The sequence below is a fragment of the Rhincodon typus genome, chromosome 28 (genome assembly GCF_021869965.1).
Source record: "Rhincodon typus isolate 14 chromosome 28, sRhiTyp1.1, whole genome shotgun sequence".
Lineage (NCBI taxonomy): Eukaryota > Metazoa > Chordata > Chondrichthyes > Orectolobiformes > Rhincodontidae > Rhincodon > Rhincodon typus.
The window spans coordinates 42,640,650-42,661,254 of NC_063359.1; the positions used below are offsets into that span (position 1 = coordinate 42,640,650).

At 42.6% G+C, this 20,605-nt stretch overlaps 1 protein-coding gene across 1 annotated transcript; it reads right to left on the bottom strand.

The window, feature by feature from the left end:
* Positions 1–546: 546 nt before the first annotated feature.
* Positions 547–9,301, bottom strand: LOC109911278 (protein FAM163B). Its single transcript, XM_020510570.2, has 3 exons — positions 9,233–9,301; positions 8,171–8,286; positions 547–903 (listed from the first exon to the last, which is right to left on the bottom strand). The coding sequence occupies exons 2-3, from the start codon at positions 8,261–8,263 to the stop codon at positions 547–549; spliced, it is 450 nt and encodes a 149-aa protein (XP_020366159.1). The 5' UTR covers positions 8,264–8,286; positions 9,233–9,301.
* Positions 9,302–20,605: the final 11,304 nt, after the last annotated feature.

Below are 20,605 nucleotides of genomic sequence, written 5' to 3' on the forward strand. Positions count from 1 at the left end.
AATGGTTTACTCACTTGACTTGAACAATAAGAACCAATCCAAGGCAAGTATCTAAAACCAAACCCTAAACAATGTTGTTAATCAGTTACCCCTGACCCCAGCACCCATCAGCAAACAGCCATTAACTTCTGTCACATCATTAGATCATGCATAGAAAACATTCATTCACATTAGCCACTGCCATACTCAATAAAAATAGCATTTTACAATTGATCAGGCCACTTCAAAGCTTCCACTTAATAAGAACATGAGAAATAGGAGTGGAACAAACATAAAAAGATCATATCAAACAGATCTCATCCATTCAAAGATTGAATTAAGACATAAAAAGATTCTTCTGTCAATTTCACTCTGTTCCTTACGTTCAGGATATTACCTATCCAGTGACCCAGTACTTTCTGTTTCTATTGTTTGGATTGAGAGCATTTTAAAGCTGCTTTGGGAATTGCATTCAATGATTTTGTCCATTTCCCCATGGCACATGGAAAGTAGTGACCTCTTTATATTGAAAATACTGTTGTATAAACTCTTGAATAACAAACATCTTCACACGTCAGTGCTAATACTTCGACTTCTGCTAAAAGCCTCTCTTGTGAGTTTTGCTCTGCTCATGGGCAGCTCCTCAGGACTTGTCAACATTTCTAATTCCTCCTCACTCACAGTATTATAACTCACACTCTCACCCCCATTCTGAATGTCTTCAAGCTGATGGACATGGAAGCGGGGCTTGCAATGGAAGCAGAGAGCTCTGGGGTGAGAGTAATCCTGGGGGTAGGCTATAGAACTGAAGTTAAGGCCATTTCCGGCACTGTAGTTGTAGTACGCAGTCGGCAGGCGTGAGTGCACTGCAAAATCTGGTTCCTCCTCATCTCCATCCCATTCCTCCCTCTTGCAGCAATAATACTGTAAAAAAAGACTTAAGGTTATACAAGATACAACATCTTTCACCACCTAAGGACCTCCCAGTTCACTTCATAGTACAGTGCCTGAAACAGTATAGGAAACACAAATGTCGATTTCTATCCAGCAAGTTCCACAAGGTACACTCCACCCTAGACTATGTAGGTAATGCATCCAAGTTCTGGGCATTGCTTTGGAATTCTAATACTGTGCAGTTGAAAATTTGTAGAAGACAAATAGAAAAAGACTATCTGGCCCTGTGAACCTGTTAATTCAGTCACAGCACTACTCAGCATTGTGGCCATCAGTAAATTACCGCATCTCAGTTGCATCTACCTAACACCATGCATTTTTTCACAAGGCAGAAGACAAGCAATATAGGAGGGACACATGCTAGTCTCCACTCAAAATGTATAATTTACAAACAGCATTAACAAAATTATGTGAACAAATGAAATTAAGCACTCCCTACCTCACCACAGTCTCTCTTGACCCCTCCCACTTACCTATGTATTGTCAGACTGCTTATCTGACATTCGGACTACATTCTAACCCACCACAGACTGCACTCCACAACCACTGACTTTATCCCAATCCTGAAAACTGTTTGGTGCTAAAGCAGACTGCTCACTATATTTGTATCATCTTTGATTATTGTTACAGCAGGTAATTAGGAAAGCTAATAAAATGTTATCAACTATCGTGGGAGAAAATTAAATATAAAAGTAGGGAGGTTGTACTTCAGTTATACAGGGCACTAATGAGAACACATCTGGAGCGCTGTGTACAGTATGGATCACCTTATTTAAGGAAGGATGTAAGTGCATTAGAAGTAGTTCAGAGAAGGTTTACCAAGATGAATCCCTGAAATGGGGGGTCGACTTCTGAGGAAAGGTTGGACAGGCTGGTCTTGTATCTGCTGAAGTTTAGAATAAAAGATGACTTCATTGAAATATATAAAAGCTTGAGTGTCTTGACAGGATACATGTGAAAAGGATGTTTCCTCTTGTGGGAGATCTTACAGCAGGAGGCCACTGTTTAAAACAATTAGTCTAAATTATTCCTCTCAGAGGTTTGAGTGTCTTTGGAACTCTCTTTCTCTCAAGGCAGTGGAAACAGAGTCCATGAATATTTTTAAGACAGAGGTAGACAGGAATATGGTTTTGATTTTACAATCAGATCAGCTTTGATCTTATTGAATGATGGAGCAGGTTTGAGGAGCTGAATAGCATACCCTTGGTCTTGATTCATATGTGCATAACATTTGACCCAGAGCCTATATAGCAATAAATATAAGGAATTTCTTTAAAATGTTTTAGACATCTGCAGTTGTTTTTGAGAATGTTTGATAAAGACTTTTAAGAGCTTGTAAAGGACCTAATTGTAATTGGTTAATAAAATAAATCACTGGTCCATGTGACCTGATGACCTGGAAGCAGTTCAAACATGAAGAAATGAAGACAAAAGGTCTTCTGCTCAGCTACAAAGGAGAGCTTTAAGCAGAGAAGTTGGAGGGTGATGGTATCAGTGTACAACAACAGACACAAAGAAGCACTGGGGGACAGAAGCAATTTCTCAGGAAGTTGCTGGTTTTTCTATTTGGCAGAAAAGGAGACAGAAGCTCTTGAAGATACTGTGTGAGACAGCTAAAAAGTTTTAAAACCTATTTTCCAGAAGTGGCCAATGTATGAACCAGGGTGTTATTGGTTAGTTGATTGACTTGGAACTTTGAAAAGCTATGCTGTCAGGCTTGTAATGACCTGAGGAAGTGGGTATGCAGAAGTGTTTTCTGATGAGAATTGTACCCATGAAACTCAAAGGTGAAAGCTGTTGCCAGATAAGACACCTGACCTACCTTGTGTGAAATAAGGAACAGCAAATCTTGAATGGTGGTGGACAATTAAACAACTCACTGGAGGAGGAGGCTCCACAAATATCCCCATCCTTAATGATGGAAGAGCCCAGCGCATCAGTGCAAAAGATAAGGCTGAAGCATTCGCAGCAATCTTCATTCAGAAGTGCTGAGTGGATGATCTATCTCGGCCTCCTCCAGTGGTCCCCAGCATTACAGATACCAGTCTTCAGCCAATTCGATTCGGTCCACATGATATCAAGAAATGGTTGGAGACACTGGATACTGCAAAGGCTACGGGCCCTGACAACATTCCGGCAATAGGACTGAAGACTTGTGCTCCCCTAGCCAAGCTGTTCCAGTACAGTTATAACACTGGCATCTACCCAACAATGTGGAAAATTGGCCAGGTATGTCCTGTACACAAAAAGTGGGACAGATCCAACCCGGCCAATTACCGCCCCATCAGTTTCCTCTCGACCATCAGTAAAGTGATGGAAGGTGTCATCAACAGTGTTATCAAGCAGCACCTGCTCAGCGACGCCCAGTTTGGTGTCCACCAGGGTCACTCAGCTCCTGACCTCATTACAGCCTTGGTTTAAACATAGACAAAAGAGCTGAATTCCAGAGGTGTGGTGAGAGTGACAGCCCTTGATATCAAGGCTGCATTCAACCAAGTGTGGCATCAAGGAGCCCTGGCAAAGCTGGAATCAATTTGCTGTTCCTTATTTCACACAAGGTAGGTCAGGTGTCTTATCTGGCAACAGCTTTCACCTTTGAGTTTCATGGGTACAATTCTCATCAGAAAACACTTCTGCACACCCACTTCCTCAGGTCATTACAAGCCTGACAGCATAGCTTTTCAAAGTTCCAAGTCAATCAACTAACCAATAACACCCTGGTTCATACATTGGCCACTTCTGGAAACGATCTGATGGTTGGAGTCATACCTGACACATAGGAAGATGGCTATGGTTGTTGGAGGTCAATCATCTCAGCTCCAGGACATCTCTGCAGGTGTTCCTCAGGATAGTGTCCTAGGCCCAACCATCTTCAGCTGCTTCATCTATGACCTTCCCTCCATCATAAGGTTAGAAGTGGGGATGTTCGCCAATGATTGCACAATGTTCAGCACCATTCAAGACTCCTCAGATACTGAAGCAGTCCATGTTCACATGCAACAAGATCTGGGCAATATCCAGGCTTGGGCTGACATGTGGTAAGTGACATTCGCGCCACACAAATGCTAGGCTATGACCATCACCAATAAGAGACAATCTAACCACTGCCCCTTGACATTCAATGGTGTTACCATCACTGAATCCCCCACTATCAAGATCCTGGGTTTATCATTGACCAGAAACTCAACTGGACTCACCACATAAACACAGTGGCTACAATAGCAGGCCAGAAGCTGAGAATACTGCGGCAAGTAACTCCCCTCCTGACTCCCCAAAGCCAGTCCACCATCTACAAGGCACAAGTCAGGAGTGTGATGGAATACTCCCCACTTGCTTGGATGAGTGCAGCCCCAACAACATTTAAGAAGCTTGACACCATCCAGGATAAAGCAGCCTGCTTGATTGGCACTACATCCACAAACATCCACTCCCTCCACCACCAACGCTCAGTAGCAGCAGTGTGTACTATCTACAAGATGCACTGCAGAAATTCACCAAAAATCCTCAGGCTGCACCTTCCAAACCCACTTCTAGAAGGACAAAGGCAGCAAATATATGGGAACACCACCACCTCCAAGCCACTCACCGTCCTGACTTGGAAATATATCGCTGTTCCTTCACTGTCGCTGGGTGAATATCCTGGAATTCCGTCCCTAACAGTGTTGTGGGTCAACCTACAGCAGGAAGACTGTAGCAGTTCAAGGAGGCAGCTCACCACCACCTTCTCAAGGGCAACTAGGGATGGGCAAGAAATGCTGGCAAGCCAGCGATGCCCACATCCCACAAATGAACAGAAAAAAATTGGAGGAACTGTGTAGTTATGTAGTATTACATTTGTGTGGAAAGTGATGTGGGTGCTTTTGGATAAGTGAGGCATGTTTTGTTGTATCATTCACTGAAAATGAAATTTACTTATATATTTGAAGTATCACCTGCCTTTTAATTCCAATTTCATTTACATTGGTTCTGATTTCATGGCTAAGTAAATTTGCACAAGTGGTGTCTTGTTGGTAATTTCTTCATTTGTAAGTCACTCATGATATAAAAATGGTGGGATGGTGAATAGTGAGGAGCATAGCCTTGTATTACAGGACAATATAGATGGGCTGGTCAGTGGCAAATGGAATTCAATCCTGATAATGCACTTGGGCAGGACAAACAAGGCAAGGGAATACATGATGAACAGTAGGACTCTGGGAAGCACCAAGGATCAGAGGGACTTTGGGGAACATGTATACCGGCCCCTTAGGATACCAGAATAAAGTGGTTAACAGCTGGTATACTTGACTAATAAAGGCGTAGCGTTTAAGAGCAGGAGGTTATGCTAAACTTTATATAAAATGTAGACTACTGTGCGCAGTTCTGGGATCCACATTGTAGAAGGGATGTGATTGCAGTGGAGAGGCTGCAGAGGAGATTTACCAAGATATTGTCTGGGCTGGAGAGTTCCTTTTATGAAGAGAGATCCTAAACCACTGCTTTAGCCACACATTTACTTCCCTAATTTTCTTATCTCTATGCCAATTTACACATAGCTGAGATAATAATCCAGAGATTGGTAACAACACAAGATTGTTTCCCCTTGTGGGAAACTTCATGACCAGAGGGTATAATCTCAGAGTAAGGAATCACCCAGTTAGGACAGAGATAAGCAGGTTTTTTTTCTGTCAGAGCGTAGTGAATTCATGCTAATCTTTACCACAGAGGGCTATCGACAGATTTTTAATCAGTAAGGGAATCACAGGTTGTGGGGAAAAGTCAGAAAAATGGATTTGAGGATTATTAGATTAGCTATGATCTCATCGAATGGCAGCACAGACTTGATGGGCCAAATGGCCTACTTCAGCTCCAGCTCTCATCCCCTTGTTTCTAAATCCTTCCATATAGCAGTAATCTCCAGTCATACAACTTTTTGAAGAGGTGACAAAGATAATTGATGAGGGAAGAGCTGTGGATGTGCTTTATATGGAATTTAGTAAGGCATTTGATAAAGTTCCACATGGCAGATTGTTACAAAAACTAACATCACATGGGATTTGGGCTGGGCCGGCTAGATGGATGCAAAACTGGTTTGGTCATAGACAGAGGGAAGGATGTTAATGGAGACGGGTAACTAGTGGTGTTCCACAGGGATCAGTCATAGGCCCTCTGTTGTCTGTAGTATATATAAATGATCTGGAGGAAAATGTGGGTGGTCTGATTAGTAAGTTTGCAGATGACACAAAGATTGGTGGAATTTCTGATGGTGCCGACGATTGTGTAAGGATGCAACAGGATATAGATAGATTGGCGACTTGGGCACAGAAATGGCAGATGGAGTTTAATCCAGATAAATGTGAGGTGATGCATTTTAGAGGATCAAATTTAAGTGTGAATTACACTGTAAATGATAGAACCCTTAGGAACATTAACAAACAGATGGATCTGGGCGTACAGGTCCACAGTTCCCTTAAAGTGGCAACACAGGTGGCGAAGGTGATTAAGAAGGCATATGGTACGCTTGCTTTCATCGGCCGGGGCATGGAGTATAAGAGTTGGGAAACCATGTTGCAGCTATATAAAACACTTGTTAGGCCGCATTTGGAGTATTGTGTGCAGTTTTGGTCACTACGTTACCAGAAGGATGTGGAAGCTTTAGAGAGAGTGCAGAAAAGGTTCACCGGGATGTTGCCCGGTCTTGAAGGCATAGGCTATGAGGAAAGGTTAAAAAGACTCTGATTGTTTTCGCTGGAAAGATGGCAGCTGAGAGGAGACCTGATACAGGTCTACAGAATTATGAGAGGCACAGACAGGGTGGATAGTTAGAGGCTTTTTCCCAGGGTTGAAGTTTCAATTACAAGGGGGCACAGGTTCAAGGTGAGAGGGCAAAAGTTTAAGGGAGATGTGCAAGGGAGGGTTTTAATGGAGAGAGTGGTAGGAGCCTGGAATGCGCTGCCAGAAGAGATGGTTGAAGCAGGCTCATTGGTGACATTTAAGAGGCACCTGGATGTTTATATGAATAGGGAGGGAATGGGGGGATATGGACTGAATAAAGGCAGAAGGTTTGTTTTATAGTTTAGCCAGGGCATGATGATCGGTACAGGCTTGGAGGGCCGAAGGGCCTGTTCCTGTGCTGTACTTCTCTTTTGTTCTTTGTTCTAACCCTCCAACATCTCTGCACCACTTGGTTTAAATGGCTGAAATCTTCAGCTGTCTGGGCTCTAAGCTACACAATTCTACCTCTAAGTTCTTTTTACCTCTTTTTCCTTAAATCTTACCTTTCTTCCCAGGATTTTGTCAACATACCCATAACCTTTGTGGCATGTTGTGGTATTTTATTGGATACGGTTCTTATGAAGAACCTTGGGCCATTTTAGTGTGCTAGATTTGCGAGGTTTCGCTGTTTTGGAGTACTAGAGGTACTAGAATGTCATCACAGCTGACTGACAAGTAGACATTCAGCCCATTTCTACTTTCCAGCTTTTGACCAGTTGTATAGCACATTACAGCACTTCCAGTATTTAGCAAAAGACTTCTTAAGTGCAATTTTGGTTCCTGCTTGTTCCAGCTTTTCAGGCAGTGATCTCTAGGCCCCCTTCAACTTCTTGGTTAAAGAATTTCCCCTCCAATCCCACGTAAAGCTGCTACCCCGACTTTAAATCTATGTCCACTACTTGAAACAGGGCATACTTCTCTGACTAGACCCTCCAACATTTACACACTTAAATTAAATCTGCCCTTCCAAATAAAACATGCCCAGCCTATCCAGTCTTTCCTCAGAACTAAAATTCACCAGTCCATGCAATATCATTATCAGCCTTCCCTGTATCCTCTCTGATGTAACCAGATCTTTCCAATAGTGATGTGAATGGTCAGAGCTGCACACACACCTCAAGCTGTGGCCAGCATAGCAGCTTGTACAGTTCCAGCATCTCCTCCCCTCTCTTACAAATGATGCTTCCACAAACATCACTCCTAGACATGCCTGAGGTTCACTTCTTAAGATTAGCTTATCCTGCTCTCAGAGACAGCATACTCCCACATACATGCCTGGGTTAAAATCAAGCCCTAAATATTTCTAAATTTTATGCATTTAATGCCACAAAATAAATAAAGCAATAAAACAAGAAGACATGTGGTTTACCCCAAGCTGCTACCTTGTGCCTGTTTCTTCGAGAGTGACAAATGACTGTAAAATATTTAGTTTATTTTTTAAGATGACTATACTTTGGTCCTGCCAAGTTATTCTCACACTAACCTGCAGACGGCAATAACACAACACAATGATTATACAGAGCAGGATAACTGTAGCCAATATTCCACCTGTAATCACGACAGTCCCGGCTGTCATTCGACCAGCTCTCCATTAACAACCTGTAAAAGAGAAGGCAGGAATTTCAAGGAAAGAAGTCAGACAGAGGTGCCTTTTTAACAAAAAATACTCAGAGAATATTAAACTTCAAAGCTGAGAGAGGAAAGCTTAAAAATGTTCTCTGAGTGAGGAAACAATCACAGTCATTCCTGGCACTGGTCAGTCTAGGTTATTCCTAACCAAGAGGCCACTTTGCTAATTGATGCAAACATTCAGATTTGAATCTAGGCATGGGATCCCTGGGAGAATTAATTAATATTTTTAAGTTTAATAAAGTATACTTTTGTTTCAGTTTTTTCTCAAAATGACAGTTTGCATCTTCCCCATATGCCCAAACTCTCATTACTGGCTTTCTCTGTGGAGGCTAGTGATCAGACAATACAGGGACCAGTATCACCATTGAAACCAGCGATACAGTGCAGTCAGATAACAGGAGAAGAGGCTGTTAATTACTAAGAAATCAGCCCACCTTTCTGCAGGGTAAATCTCATAGGACAGAAGGAGGTAGTTTCTTGCATCATTACTAGTTCAGTTGGGTCTTGACTTAAAACATATGTATCTACCTGTCCGTAAATATTTTTCTTCACCTATTTCTTTTCAAATGTTTAACCAATTCCTCTTTAATCACCTTCCATGAAGCTCTAATATTGATTTATGTGGAATCCCTTGTGCCTTTCCCTCTTTATATGTGAGATTTCCCAGTCTCTTCTGTTCATACTTGCTGCATTTCTGCAGCTTTTCAGTTTGTGTTGTTGATCATTTCTGCCTGGGTTTGATTTGTGTGGCAGTAGATTCTAAAACCTGGTGAAGTGACAATGAGTTCTAACCACCAGTCTCCACGACCCAAAATCAGCACCTTAATTATACCATTAGATTTTTCCTCAGAAACAGACAATAAACATAATTTTAAAAAGGTCAGACTGTAAACAGAAACACACAGCAAATTACCTGCCACTTGCCGGGTAATAACCAGGGCAGGTTTCCTCACACAGGTTCACATCACCAAATGTTCACAAATATTCTCGTATCTCAGTAAGAGGCTAGAAAACAGAAGCTGCACATCTGGACCCACTGCCGCTACCTGCTGGTGTTACTGACATACTGCACCATATTGTCATAGCAGTTTCACCCAATCACCATTCTCCCTTGTTTCCATGGCAACGAAAGGTTGCTCTGCTTCCAGTTACCATGACGACAATGATGCAACAATTTTCTCACAAATCAAAGACTCTAAATACATCTGATCCCAAACAATATGATTCATTGCACTTGTGATTCCACCCACTGTCAAACAGCCTCCTGATACTTTGAGGCTTATTTTAATCCTACTTTGCATAATCCAGGTTGCTTTAACATGGCCACTGTGATTTACACACATGGACTCCACTGTATCCCTAATTATCATAACCTGCAAGAGAGAGCCACGTCCCAGCGTTCCTCAACCCCAAAGATCCACACGCCACCCCCACAGTGCCATCCCCATCCTTCTGGGTTCCATTCCCCATCCCCAGGAGCAATTCCCTACCCTCAAGGGGCCAATTCCCTACAATCACAGGACCCATTCCCCACCCCCATAAGATTTGCCATAACCTGTATGAGAGAATAAAACAACACTTTTAAAGCTTTTCTGCAGCCATATCATTCTGTGGAGAAATGTGTAACGAACAGGTTGTGTTAACACTATTGTTCACACTCCATCTGCCAGTGATGCATAGTGTGCCGTTGTGTGCATGGTAACTATCTCCATGACAACCAAGTTTAAAAACAGATCACAACTCACTCAGAATCATCATTAAATCTCAAAATATAGTTTTAAATGTTGTGCCTGTGCAACAGCCAGTTTTAACACCTCAGTATCAGAATTCAGGGAAACTCTTTTGGCTTTATATACTGAGGTTGCTCAAAAACATTTCTTAACTCTTAATCCACAAAAGCCAAATAGCCCACCCTAGTAACAAACCAGTGTCCATTGTGTTGCACCCCAGTGTCATATAGTGACAGACCTGAGCATCCAGGGAGGAGGGGAATTTATTGGATCTCTGTTGGAGCTTCTTATCAGAAACCCGGCAGCCCCAAGGATTCACTGAATTCACCTGGATACTAGCCCAACAACATTTTATAATACAACATCATCACCCACCATCCTAGTAAGGAGGTATTTTAATGACTTGCCTCTCCCTCTGATCAGCATGATCCCAATTTTCCAAAAGCTCAGTTCAAAGTAAATAAATGTTTGTCCAGATTATAGTAATCCAATTAAAGACTGGCCATTTGCTTGTAAGTGATTTTAACAAACGGACTTCTGGCTCTGCTCTGTCTTGGCAGCCTCCATTATAGATAACGAGCCTGCAATCCATTCCCAATAGATGCAGCATTTGAGACAAAGATACATACCCTTAATACAGCAGTAACTGCTGTATTCCAGTAATTAAAATTTTTAAAGGTTCCAAACCTAATTTGACAGGAACTGAGGGATGCTAAAAGAAGAGGGAGTAGGGAAGGAGGTGGGTGGGTGAGTGGGTCAGGTGACAAGTGGATGAAGCAGTGTGGAGGTAGGTATCTGGGGGCAGGGGACATTTGTTATAAATGCTTGTTAATGAATGATCTCTTCTAGTTCCTATTTCTTCTGCCTTAAAGATATATTTCTCTGAATCATGGTTGATTTTTTCAACTTTTTGTAACCAAATACATCAATCTCCATTGAAACAGAAACTGTTTAACCTTCATTAAAGATTTGTTTGATTAAATTTTATCATAAATGTCTAGTTTCTCTAACAGCGCTTTGACATCACCTGGAGGCAAACAGCTGAGCTCCTGGGTTGTAATTGGAAGGATTTCCTTTGGCTTCTTGTCTTATTGTCCACACAGTGATAGAAATCATGTTCATGAAGGCATTCTTTGCAAAACCATGATTCAGTCTTTTCAAACACAACACTTAGAAGGTTTGCACCTTTTTAAAAAATATTCTGTTTTTACATTCTTATGAACTGAATGAATAACTTCACACTTCCCTACATTACAATCTATCAACCACCTCATTGCCCACTCACTTAACCTGCGAATATCTCTTTGCAGGCTTTCTGTTTCTTTCTTACAGTTCACCTTTCCACCAAGCTTTGTATCCAGTATGCGTGGATATATTACTGTCGGCCTCCCCATCTAAGTAATTAAGGACGCATCATTGACTCTTGTGGCATTCCATATTCAGTACATGCCAACTTGAAAATGTTCCATTTAAGCCTACTCTATGCTTCATGTCCATTAACCAATCCTCTACTCACTGGAGTTTAGAAGAATGAGAGATGATCTCATTGAAACATAGAGGGTTCTTCAGGGGCTTGACATGATAAATGCTGAGAGGATGTTTCCCCTCATGGGACAATCTCTTAATAAAGGGAATAGTCTCAAAGCAAATGAGTGCCAATTTAAGACTGAGATAAGAAGGAATTTCTTCTCTGAGGATGGTGAATGTTTGGATCTCCTTGTCACAAAGTGCTATGAGGGTAGAATTCTTGTTTATATTTAAGGCTGAGATAGATTTTTGATCAGACGGAGAATCAAAGGATCTGGGGTAAAGACAGGAAAGTGAATGTGAGGAGTGTCAGATCAGCAATGATCCTATTGGATGGTAGAACAGGCTGGAGGGGCCAAATGGCCTACTCCTATTCCTTTTTCTTATGATCCAGGGAGTGGCTCATGGTCAGTCCTGTGGGTCCATGGCAATCAGCCTAGGGACAAGTGTTAATGTGCTCAGGGAGGTGTACTATCATCAGTCAAAGCACTTCTCAACAGTTCCTGTCTGGTTAGGTCCCTTCAGGAGATGCGCCACGGTTAGTCAGTTGGGTCCATCTGGGGGGGTGAAGAGGGACAGGGTGGGGTTGGGGGCAGTGGGTCAAAGGAGACTTGGGAACGTATTCATGAGGATTAGGAACTGGGGGGAGGGAAGGGAGATGACAATTGTGAAGGGAGTTGTAACAATAAGGGAGAGCTACAGTACAGCATGGATAGGAATGGGGTAATGCAAGAGGGGAGTTTGCCTAAGGTCAGGAGCATCTGACTCTGATGGAGGGCACAGTGCATGACCACAGCTGGTATAGACACCTCTTATGCCAGAGCTGGGGGAAACAAGGTGCTAGGTGAAGACTCATGGAGACGGGTTCTATGTGGACATGGGAAGATGCGAGGATTATGAGGTTCAAAGGAAATGCTATCAGAAAGGGGATCTAGATGTTCAGTCCCTCTCAATATCACAGCACTGACAGCCAGGGAATTGTTAAGAAGGCAATCAAATGTAAATACAATTTAGGAGTCATTGAAACATAGAAACTAAGAGCAGGAGTAATCCGTTCAGCCCTTTGAGCTTACTCCATCATTCAATATGATCACGGTTAATAATCCAACTCAGTCCCCTGTTCCTGTTTACACCCCATACCTTTTGATCTCTTTAGCCACAAGAACTATACTTAACGCCTTCTTGAAAATATTCAGTGTTTTGACCTCAACTGCTTCCTATGCTAGAGAATTTCATACACTCACCACTTTCTGGGTGAAGAAATTTCTCCCCATCTCCACGTATTCATAGACTGAATTCACAGTCCAAGTCAACCAAGCAAAACTCAAATTTCAGAAGCTGACCCAGTTTTCCATGTTGTTAACCTCACACACCATGCCAATGGCGTAATATGATCATAAGTTTTTACAACCTTTTATTGACATAACAGCCACTACCACCACACGTTCTGAGAGTGACACTTTATGGTACAGCCTACAAGAGACCATTTTGCATCAGTTTGATAACAGATCACCAGATCCATGGATTGGCAGAGCCATTAAACAAGCTCAGCTTGGCTTCCCAAAGTCTTCCACCTGGTCCATCTGAACTGTCCAGCAGTGACAGGATTCCCAGTCTACACGGACCTCTGTATAGTCACAATGCAGAGGATTGAAATCACATTCATTTGGAGGAACAGAACACACATGACCCAATCAATTCAGTCAATAATCTCAAACACCTGTAGTTAGACTGATTCAAAGGATGATGAAATATTGCAGTTTAAGGATGATATCAAGTCTGTGTAACACCAGGGACACATGGGTATTGAACACAGAAAATGGCTAACACATGGAATGATCAGGGATGAATCAGAATAGTCAGTGACTTGTGAATTCATGTGAAGCAGGAAATGCATCAACCCTAGCAGCATATTCACACCATGTTTCATCCACTTCTTGGACAAAAGTACCAACAGAACCACGCACAGTACACAGGGAAGTTTACATCCTTGTGACAGGTTACTTTGCAACATTTCTCATTGTTTGACAACTTAGCAACGCCACAAGTGTGACCATTGCTGACACAATGAGAACTGTTTCCAGTTAATTCCATATCCTAGTGTATATGAGTATTGTATATGTGTTTGAGTATCATCTCCCCGTCATGCTCAGTCTTGCAGAGTATATGGTATAAACTGCCAAATCAATGATCATTACATTTTCAGCAACAAGATTTTCACATTGAACCTGCTGCATTTTTGGGCCACACCAATGGAGAAGGGATTGCCAATCGTAGCACAACGTCTGTTTGCAAAATGCATGTATATGACCATTCTAACCATTCTGAGACACATTCTTCTTCAAAGACACAGGAGAATGAAAGAGATACATGAAGCAGGTAAAGAACTCCAAAAACCGCTTATTGTGCAGAGAGCGTGAGTTAGAAATACAATTACAAATGCTTGGACACCTGCAACCAACCCATTTCATGGGAAGTCATTACTGATCATGGAACTAGATATGAAGGAACAAAAGCCCAGCTCAGACCAAACATGACAAAGAAAGTGAGAACATACCAATGTGTTGTGACGTAGGCTGACAGCAACCAGCAGCAAGGCAACCAAATAATCTACAAACAGCAACACAGAACAATGCATGCCTCTCCTAATAGCCAAATAGTCAACAGATCACAATGTGTTGTCAAACCTTCAAACCATTACACTGGAGTTTGAATTATTTGTCTTGTAAACACTGTTTCATCTGTTTGAATATTAATCAGATATACACACATCCCTATGTACAACTATGTCTATCAGTTTAGGATAAGTTTTGCCTTCAGGGAAAGGGAGATGTTTTATTTTGCCTCATGTTCAGTATATAAGTGTGCATTGAAGCAGCATGCTCATGGTGTCAACATGTTATCATAGTATGTGACCCGAAGTTAGAAAGTCGTCAGACCCCATCTTAACCTGGGGATCATTTGAAACATGACACTCTGTGTAACTGAATAGCTTAAAGCTAGCCTAGACACAATGTGCCTGAGAAGTTTAATATTTATATATAATTGATACTTGTAATAAATGTCTGTTTGATCCTTCAATACCATCATCTAATTTCTGATGTAAGAAATAACATAGCGTTTCTACATGAGTGAAAATAGCCTCCTGGGGGCAAAACATGCATCAGGTTTTCATATCTCAATTGTTTTTTGTACTTTTCTTGACCGCTTTGAATTGTTTGTTTAACTATTGCCTCCTGTTCATTTACAGCCATACCTTTAGTTTATTTGTGCAATGAACTTTAGTCTGTTCTCCCCTCATATCTTTGTAACAGGTTTCATTTAGGTTTATGATTTTTGTTTGTGATTAGAATATGCCATTCCTAAGTTTAACATGGAATTCAATTATTTTTTGATCACTATTTCCAAAAAGACCTTTTACGGTGACGTGACTAAAGGATCTTGCTTCATTTCCCAATAATAGATTGCAGACAGCTTTATCTCTAATTGGTTCCATAATGCATTGCTCCAAGCAACTGTCACAAAAGTATTCAATGAGCACATCTTCTAGAACCCTCTTGCCTATGTGATTGTCCTAGTCTATATGAAGATTAAACTTCCACACAATTATTACATTCTCTTTATTTCATACGCCAGTACCATCTTGTTTAACATTTGGTCCCTTTGAGAACACATTGTATTGAAGAGGTAGTATTTTGAATTACGTTGAAGAACCTTCTGAGGAAGGGTCACTGAACCCAAAATGTTAACTCTGATTTCTCTCCAAAAATACTGCCATACCTGCTGAGTTTTTCCAGCAATTTCTGTTTTTGTTTCTGATTTACAGTATCTGCAGTTCTTTCAGTTTTTATTCACTCTCATTAGAGAAAGACAGCTGGTGGTATGTTTAACCTTAGGGACACTGTACCCTGGGAGAGGGGTGAGGTTGAGAAGGCAGGACCTTCATGGTGACCTCAGCCAGTACCCACACTGTTGGCATCATTCTGCAAAGCAAACCTCTGTACATAGCCTTCTTCGACCTTACAAAGGCCTTTGACACCATTACTCAGGAAGCATTATGGAGCATCATTCTCCACTTTGGTTGCACCATGAAGTTTGTCACCGTCCTTCACCTGCTCCATAACCACATGGAAGTCGTGCTAATGACAAATGGCTCCACCACCGACCCCATTCCCCATTCGGACTGGTGTCAAGCAGGACTACGTCATCACCCCCAACACTATTCTCGATCTACCTCACTGCAATGCTTCACTTCACCACCGACAAACTCCCTGCTGGAGTGGAGCTAACCATTACTACCAGCAGGAAATTATTCAACTTCCACCGCCTCCAGGCCAAACCCAAAGTCAGCCCAACCAGTGTCATTGAGCTGCTGTACACAGATGGTGCTTGTGTATGTGCACATTCAGAGGATATAATCCAGACCATCGTCAGCACCTTTACAGAGGTATATGAGAACATGAGTCTCACCCTGAACACCCACAAGACGAATGTCCTCCATCAACCTGGCCAGGCAGTGTGGACCAAACCTCCCGATCATCAAGATCCACGGGGAGGTCTTAGAAAACATTGGCCACTTCCAATATCTCGGGAGTGTTCTGTTGGCCAAAGCAGCAATTGATGAAGAGATCCAGCAGTGTGCCTGAGGAGAAGGGAGTTTGAGAACAACTACATCAGATCCAACACCAAGCTCATGGTCTATAGGGCTGTGGTGGTCACCACCGTCCCATATGGCTCTGAGACGTGGACTGTCTACAGCAGACACCTCAAAGTGCTAGAGCAGTACTATCAACGCTGCCTGTGCAAGATCCTGCAGAGCTGCTGGGAAGAAAGACACACCAACACCAGCCTCCTCAACCAGGCCAACATCCCCAGCATCGAGACACTGACCACCCTTGATTATTTGCGTTGGGCTGGGCATGTTGTCTGCACAACTGACACGAGACTCCCCGAGCAGGTGCTCTATTCCCAGCTCTGAAACGGTAAGCAAACCCCAGGTGACAGAGGAAGTGCTTCAGGGATACCCTTGAGGCCTCCCTGGCAAAGTGCAGCATTCCCTCAGACACCTGGGAATCACTGGCCCAAGACCACTCAAAGTGGAGGAGGTGCATCCGGGAAGGTGTCGAGCACCTCGAGACTTGCTGTCGGGAAAAAACAGAAACCAACCAGGAGGAGCGCACTGCCACGCCAACACCCCCGCACCACCCCCCACCCCCCCCCACCCCCCACCCTCCCTGTGATCACCACCTACCCCAAATGTAACAGAGCCTGTGGAAGCTGCATCAGTCTGTACGGCCACCTACAGACTCACCCTGAGTGTGGAAGTGAATCGTCCTCCTTTGTGAGGGATGCCATTGAATGAATGCAATGCAAATCAGCCATCCATCCAACTGAGCTAACCAACCCTTACTGGCAAAACTATCATTTACTATGTTTGAGGGGAGAAGTATGGGAGGAAGGAAGCAATGTTTTGCCATGATGTGTGCCCTCACATGGTTTGACATTGTCTACTGGATGGGCTGGACGTTGACCATCAGTTTTGTATGTTCAGAAACAGTGAAAAGATTCCTTGGACCCAGTTTGTTCAAACCTTTCATTATTTTAAATTTCTTGATCATCTCCCTTCCCAGACCTTTTCCCAAGAACTAAAAGAATTTTATGGAGCCCTAAAACAATACTGAATCTGAGGTGAGTGTGTTCAGTCTTGGGTAGCTTAGTTACGCTGCTGGACTACTCTGGAATTGGCTGCATTGTGTTTTCTCAGTCATCTTAGAAACTCTAACTCTACTCCATTTGACCTTTGTATTGACATAATCTCCTCTTTAAAATCTCTATTAAACTTGTCAAATATGACATTGCCTGTAATAAACCTGCTCTCAGTCTTGATTAAATCATTCAGTTAATGCATCTCAAAAGATGAATCTGAAGAGTTTTCCACAACAGACTTTAAATGAACTGGAGACCAGTTCACCAAAATCATTCTTCTCCCTTTTGCACAAAACACACAATGCACATCAAACACATACAACACACATGTACAACACATATGTGCAACACACAGGTCTCACATAATTAGATACAGGAATCTTAGATATTCAGAAATAAGTCAAACACTCAGGCCAATATGTTGATAAACTCACCAGCACTATGGTTCTTATCAGTTTTTGATTTTCTGTAATTCACTTTAATTGAGGTTCAGGGGTGAGTTGCTAGGTGATGAGAATTAAGTCGGCATTTGGAAGTGCTGAGGATATAATGCTTCTGACATGCAAACTCTCCCATGAATAAATTTGACACTTACTGGCCCCTGTCTCACTATCTCCACAAGAGTCCTTATGGTTTGGCATTATGAGCACACCTGCGTTGAATATATATACAACAGATGAATTAGCAGCAAGAGCAACACTCAGTCTACTCCACCGTTCAGTAAGACCTTAATTTCTGCCTGACCCCAATAACATCTCACTTCCTTGCTTATCAAGAGAATATCTACCTCAGCATAAAAAATATTCCAAAACTTGGTCCACTGCCCTTTTTGGAAGGGATTTCCAAAGACTCACAACCATTAGGGAGAAAAATTCTCACATCTATCCTAAATGAGTGACCCCTTGTACTTAAACAGTGACCCCTCGCTCTAGATTCTACCATAAGAAGAAAAATCCTTTTGAATGAACTCCAAGGGTCCCGTATGTTTAAAATGGAACGGTTTGAATCAGAATTGAGAATAGGATTTTTTGTGGCATTATCACGGGCTGTTAGGAGCTTGTTTTGCAGAATAGGGAGATGGTGAAGTGAGACATTTGATAGCAGTGCCACCATTTCAGGTGTCACTGCCTCCTTGCTCTCTCTTAAAAACACAATAGTGAAGATGGGCTCCGCATCAGGAATGATAGCCCCAATCAGCACTGTTTAAAGGGATCACCACCTCCAGTTCCTGCTTCATTACCACCGACTTGTATTGAGTTTCTCTGAGTGTCCTTGTCTACTTATCAAGCTGGTTAAAGTTTGTATAGGTTGATAGGGAGTGGTGCTATATCCAGAGATTTCCTTGGTTCTGCCTTTAAGGTTCTGGGAAGATAACTAGATCCCAGTCACAGATGGTTTTGTCACAATTCTCTTTGGCCTACTGGCTGTCAAGAAGGTATTGCAGGGGAAACAGAGTGCAATCTTCTCATAGATGGAGGTGGAGGATAGAGTGAAGGGCACTCAGCAAGAGGCTTCACCCACCTGAGATTGTCTGGGAGCATTTCTCTTGTCAGAAGTAGGATTTGTGCTGCCTGTGGTTAACAGTGAGTACAAAATGTAAATAACAGCAATATGATAACAGTGAGCAGGTCAGGCTTTTAAGAATTCACTCATGGGATGTGGGTGTCTCTGACTGGGCCAGCATTTGTTACCCATCCTATGTTGCCCCCTTGAGAATGTGGTGAACTGCCTTCTTGAACCACTGTAGTCTAGTTGATGGAGGGGCACCCAAAGTGCCATAAGGGAGAGAATTCCAGGATTTTGACTTAGCAATATTGGGAAAGGGATATATTTGCAAGTCAGGATGGTGAGTGGTTTGGAGAGGAACTTGCATGAGCAAAGAAGTGGCAAAAGCAATTCAATCCAGAGAAATCCATGCAGTGAGAAAAAACACAGCAAGGGAATGTACAAAAACTGAGAATTCTGAAAAGTGTGGATTGATAAGGGTGTTGAGTAGGCATATGGAACAGGAAGAACTGGGAGTTTGTGCTCAAACTGCATCAAACACGATGAGACCGCAGCTAGAGAATTGGATAAGATTCTGCTCAATGCTTTACAGGAAGGATGGATCACACATAGGGGGAAATTGCTGGGGCCATGTATCATCACTGGCTACAGGGGAGGTCCCAGTGGATTGGAGAATAGCCAATGTTGTTCCTTTGTTTAAGAAGGGTGGCAGAGATAATCCAGCTAATTACAGGCCGGTGAGCCTTACATCAGTGGTAGGGAAATTATTGGAGAGGATTCTTCGAGACAGGATTTCTCCCACCTGGGAATCAATGGGCGTATTAGCGAGAGGCAACGTGGTTTTGTGAAGGGGAGATCGTGTCTCACTAACTTGGTGCAGTTTTTTGAGGAAGTGACGAAGATGATCGATGAGGGTAGGGCGGTAGATGTTGTCTACATGGACTTCAGTAAGGCCTTTGACAAAGTCCCTCATGGCAGGCTGTTACAGAAGGTAAAGTCACGGGGTCAGAGGTGAGCTTGCAAGATGGATAAACAACTGGCTCGGTCATAGAAGACAGAGGGTCGCAGTAGAAGCGTGTGTTTCTGAATGGAGGGCTGTGACTAGTGGCATTCCTCAGGGATCAGTGTTGGGATCTTTGCTGTTTGTAATATATATAAATGATTTGGAGAAGAATGTAACTGGTCTGATTAGTAAGTTTGCTGATGACACAAAGATTGGTGGCATTGCGAATAGTGATGAGGACCGTCAAAGGATACAGCAGGATATAGATCGGTTGGTGACTTGGGCAGAGAGATGGCAGATGGAGTTTAATCCGGAAAAATGAGAGGTAATGCATTTTGGAAGGTCTAATCCAGATGGAAAATATACAGTAAATGGCAGACCCCTTAAGAGAACCCTTAAGAAGCAGGGGGATCTGGGTGTACAGGTACACAGGTCACTGAAAGTGGCAATGCAGGTGGAGAAGGTAGTCAACAAGGCATATGGCATGCTTGCCTTTATCGGTCTGGGCATTGAGTTTAAAAATTGGCAGGTAATGTTGCAGCTTTATAGAACCTTAGTTAGGCCGCATTTGGAATATTGTGTTCAGTTCTGGTCGCCACACTACCAGAGGGATGCGGTGGCTTTGGAGAGGGCACAGAAGAGATTTACCACAATGTTGCCAGGTATGGAGGGCATTAGCTATGAGGAGAGGCTGGAGAAACTTGGGTTGTTCTCACTGAAACGACAGAGGTTGAGGGGCAATCTGATAGAGGTCTACAAGATTATGAAGGGCATGGACAGACTGGACAGTCAGAAACTTTATCCCAGGGTGGAA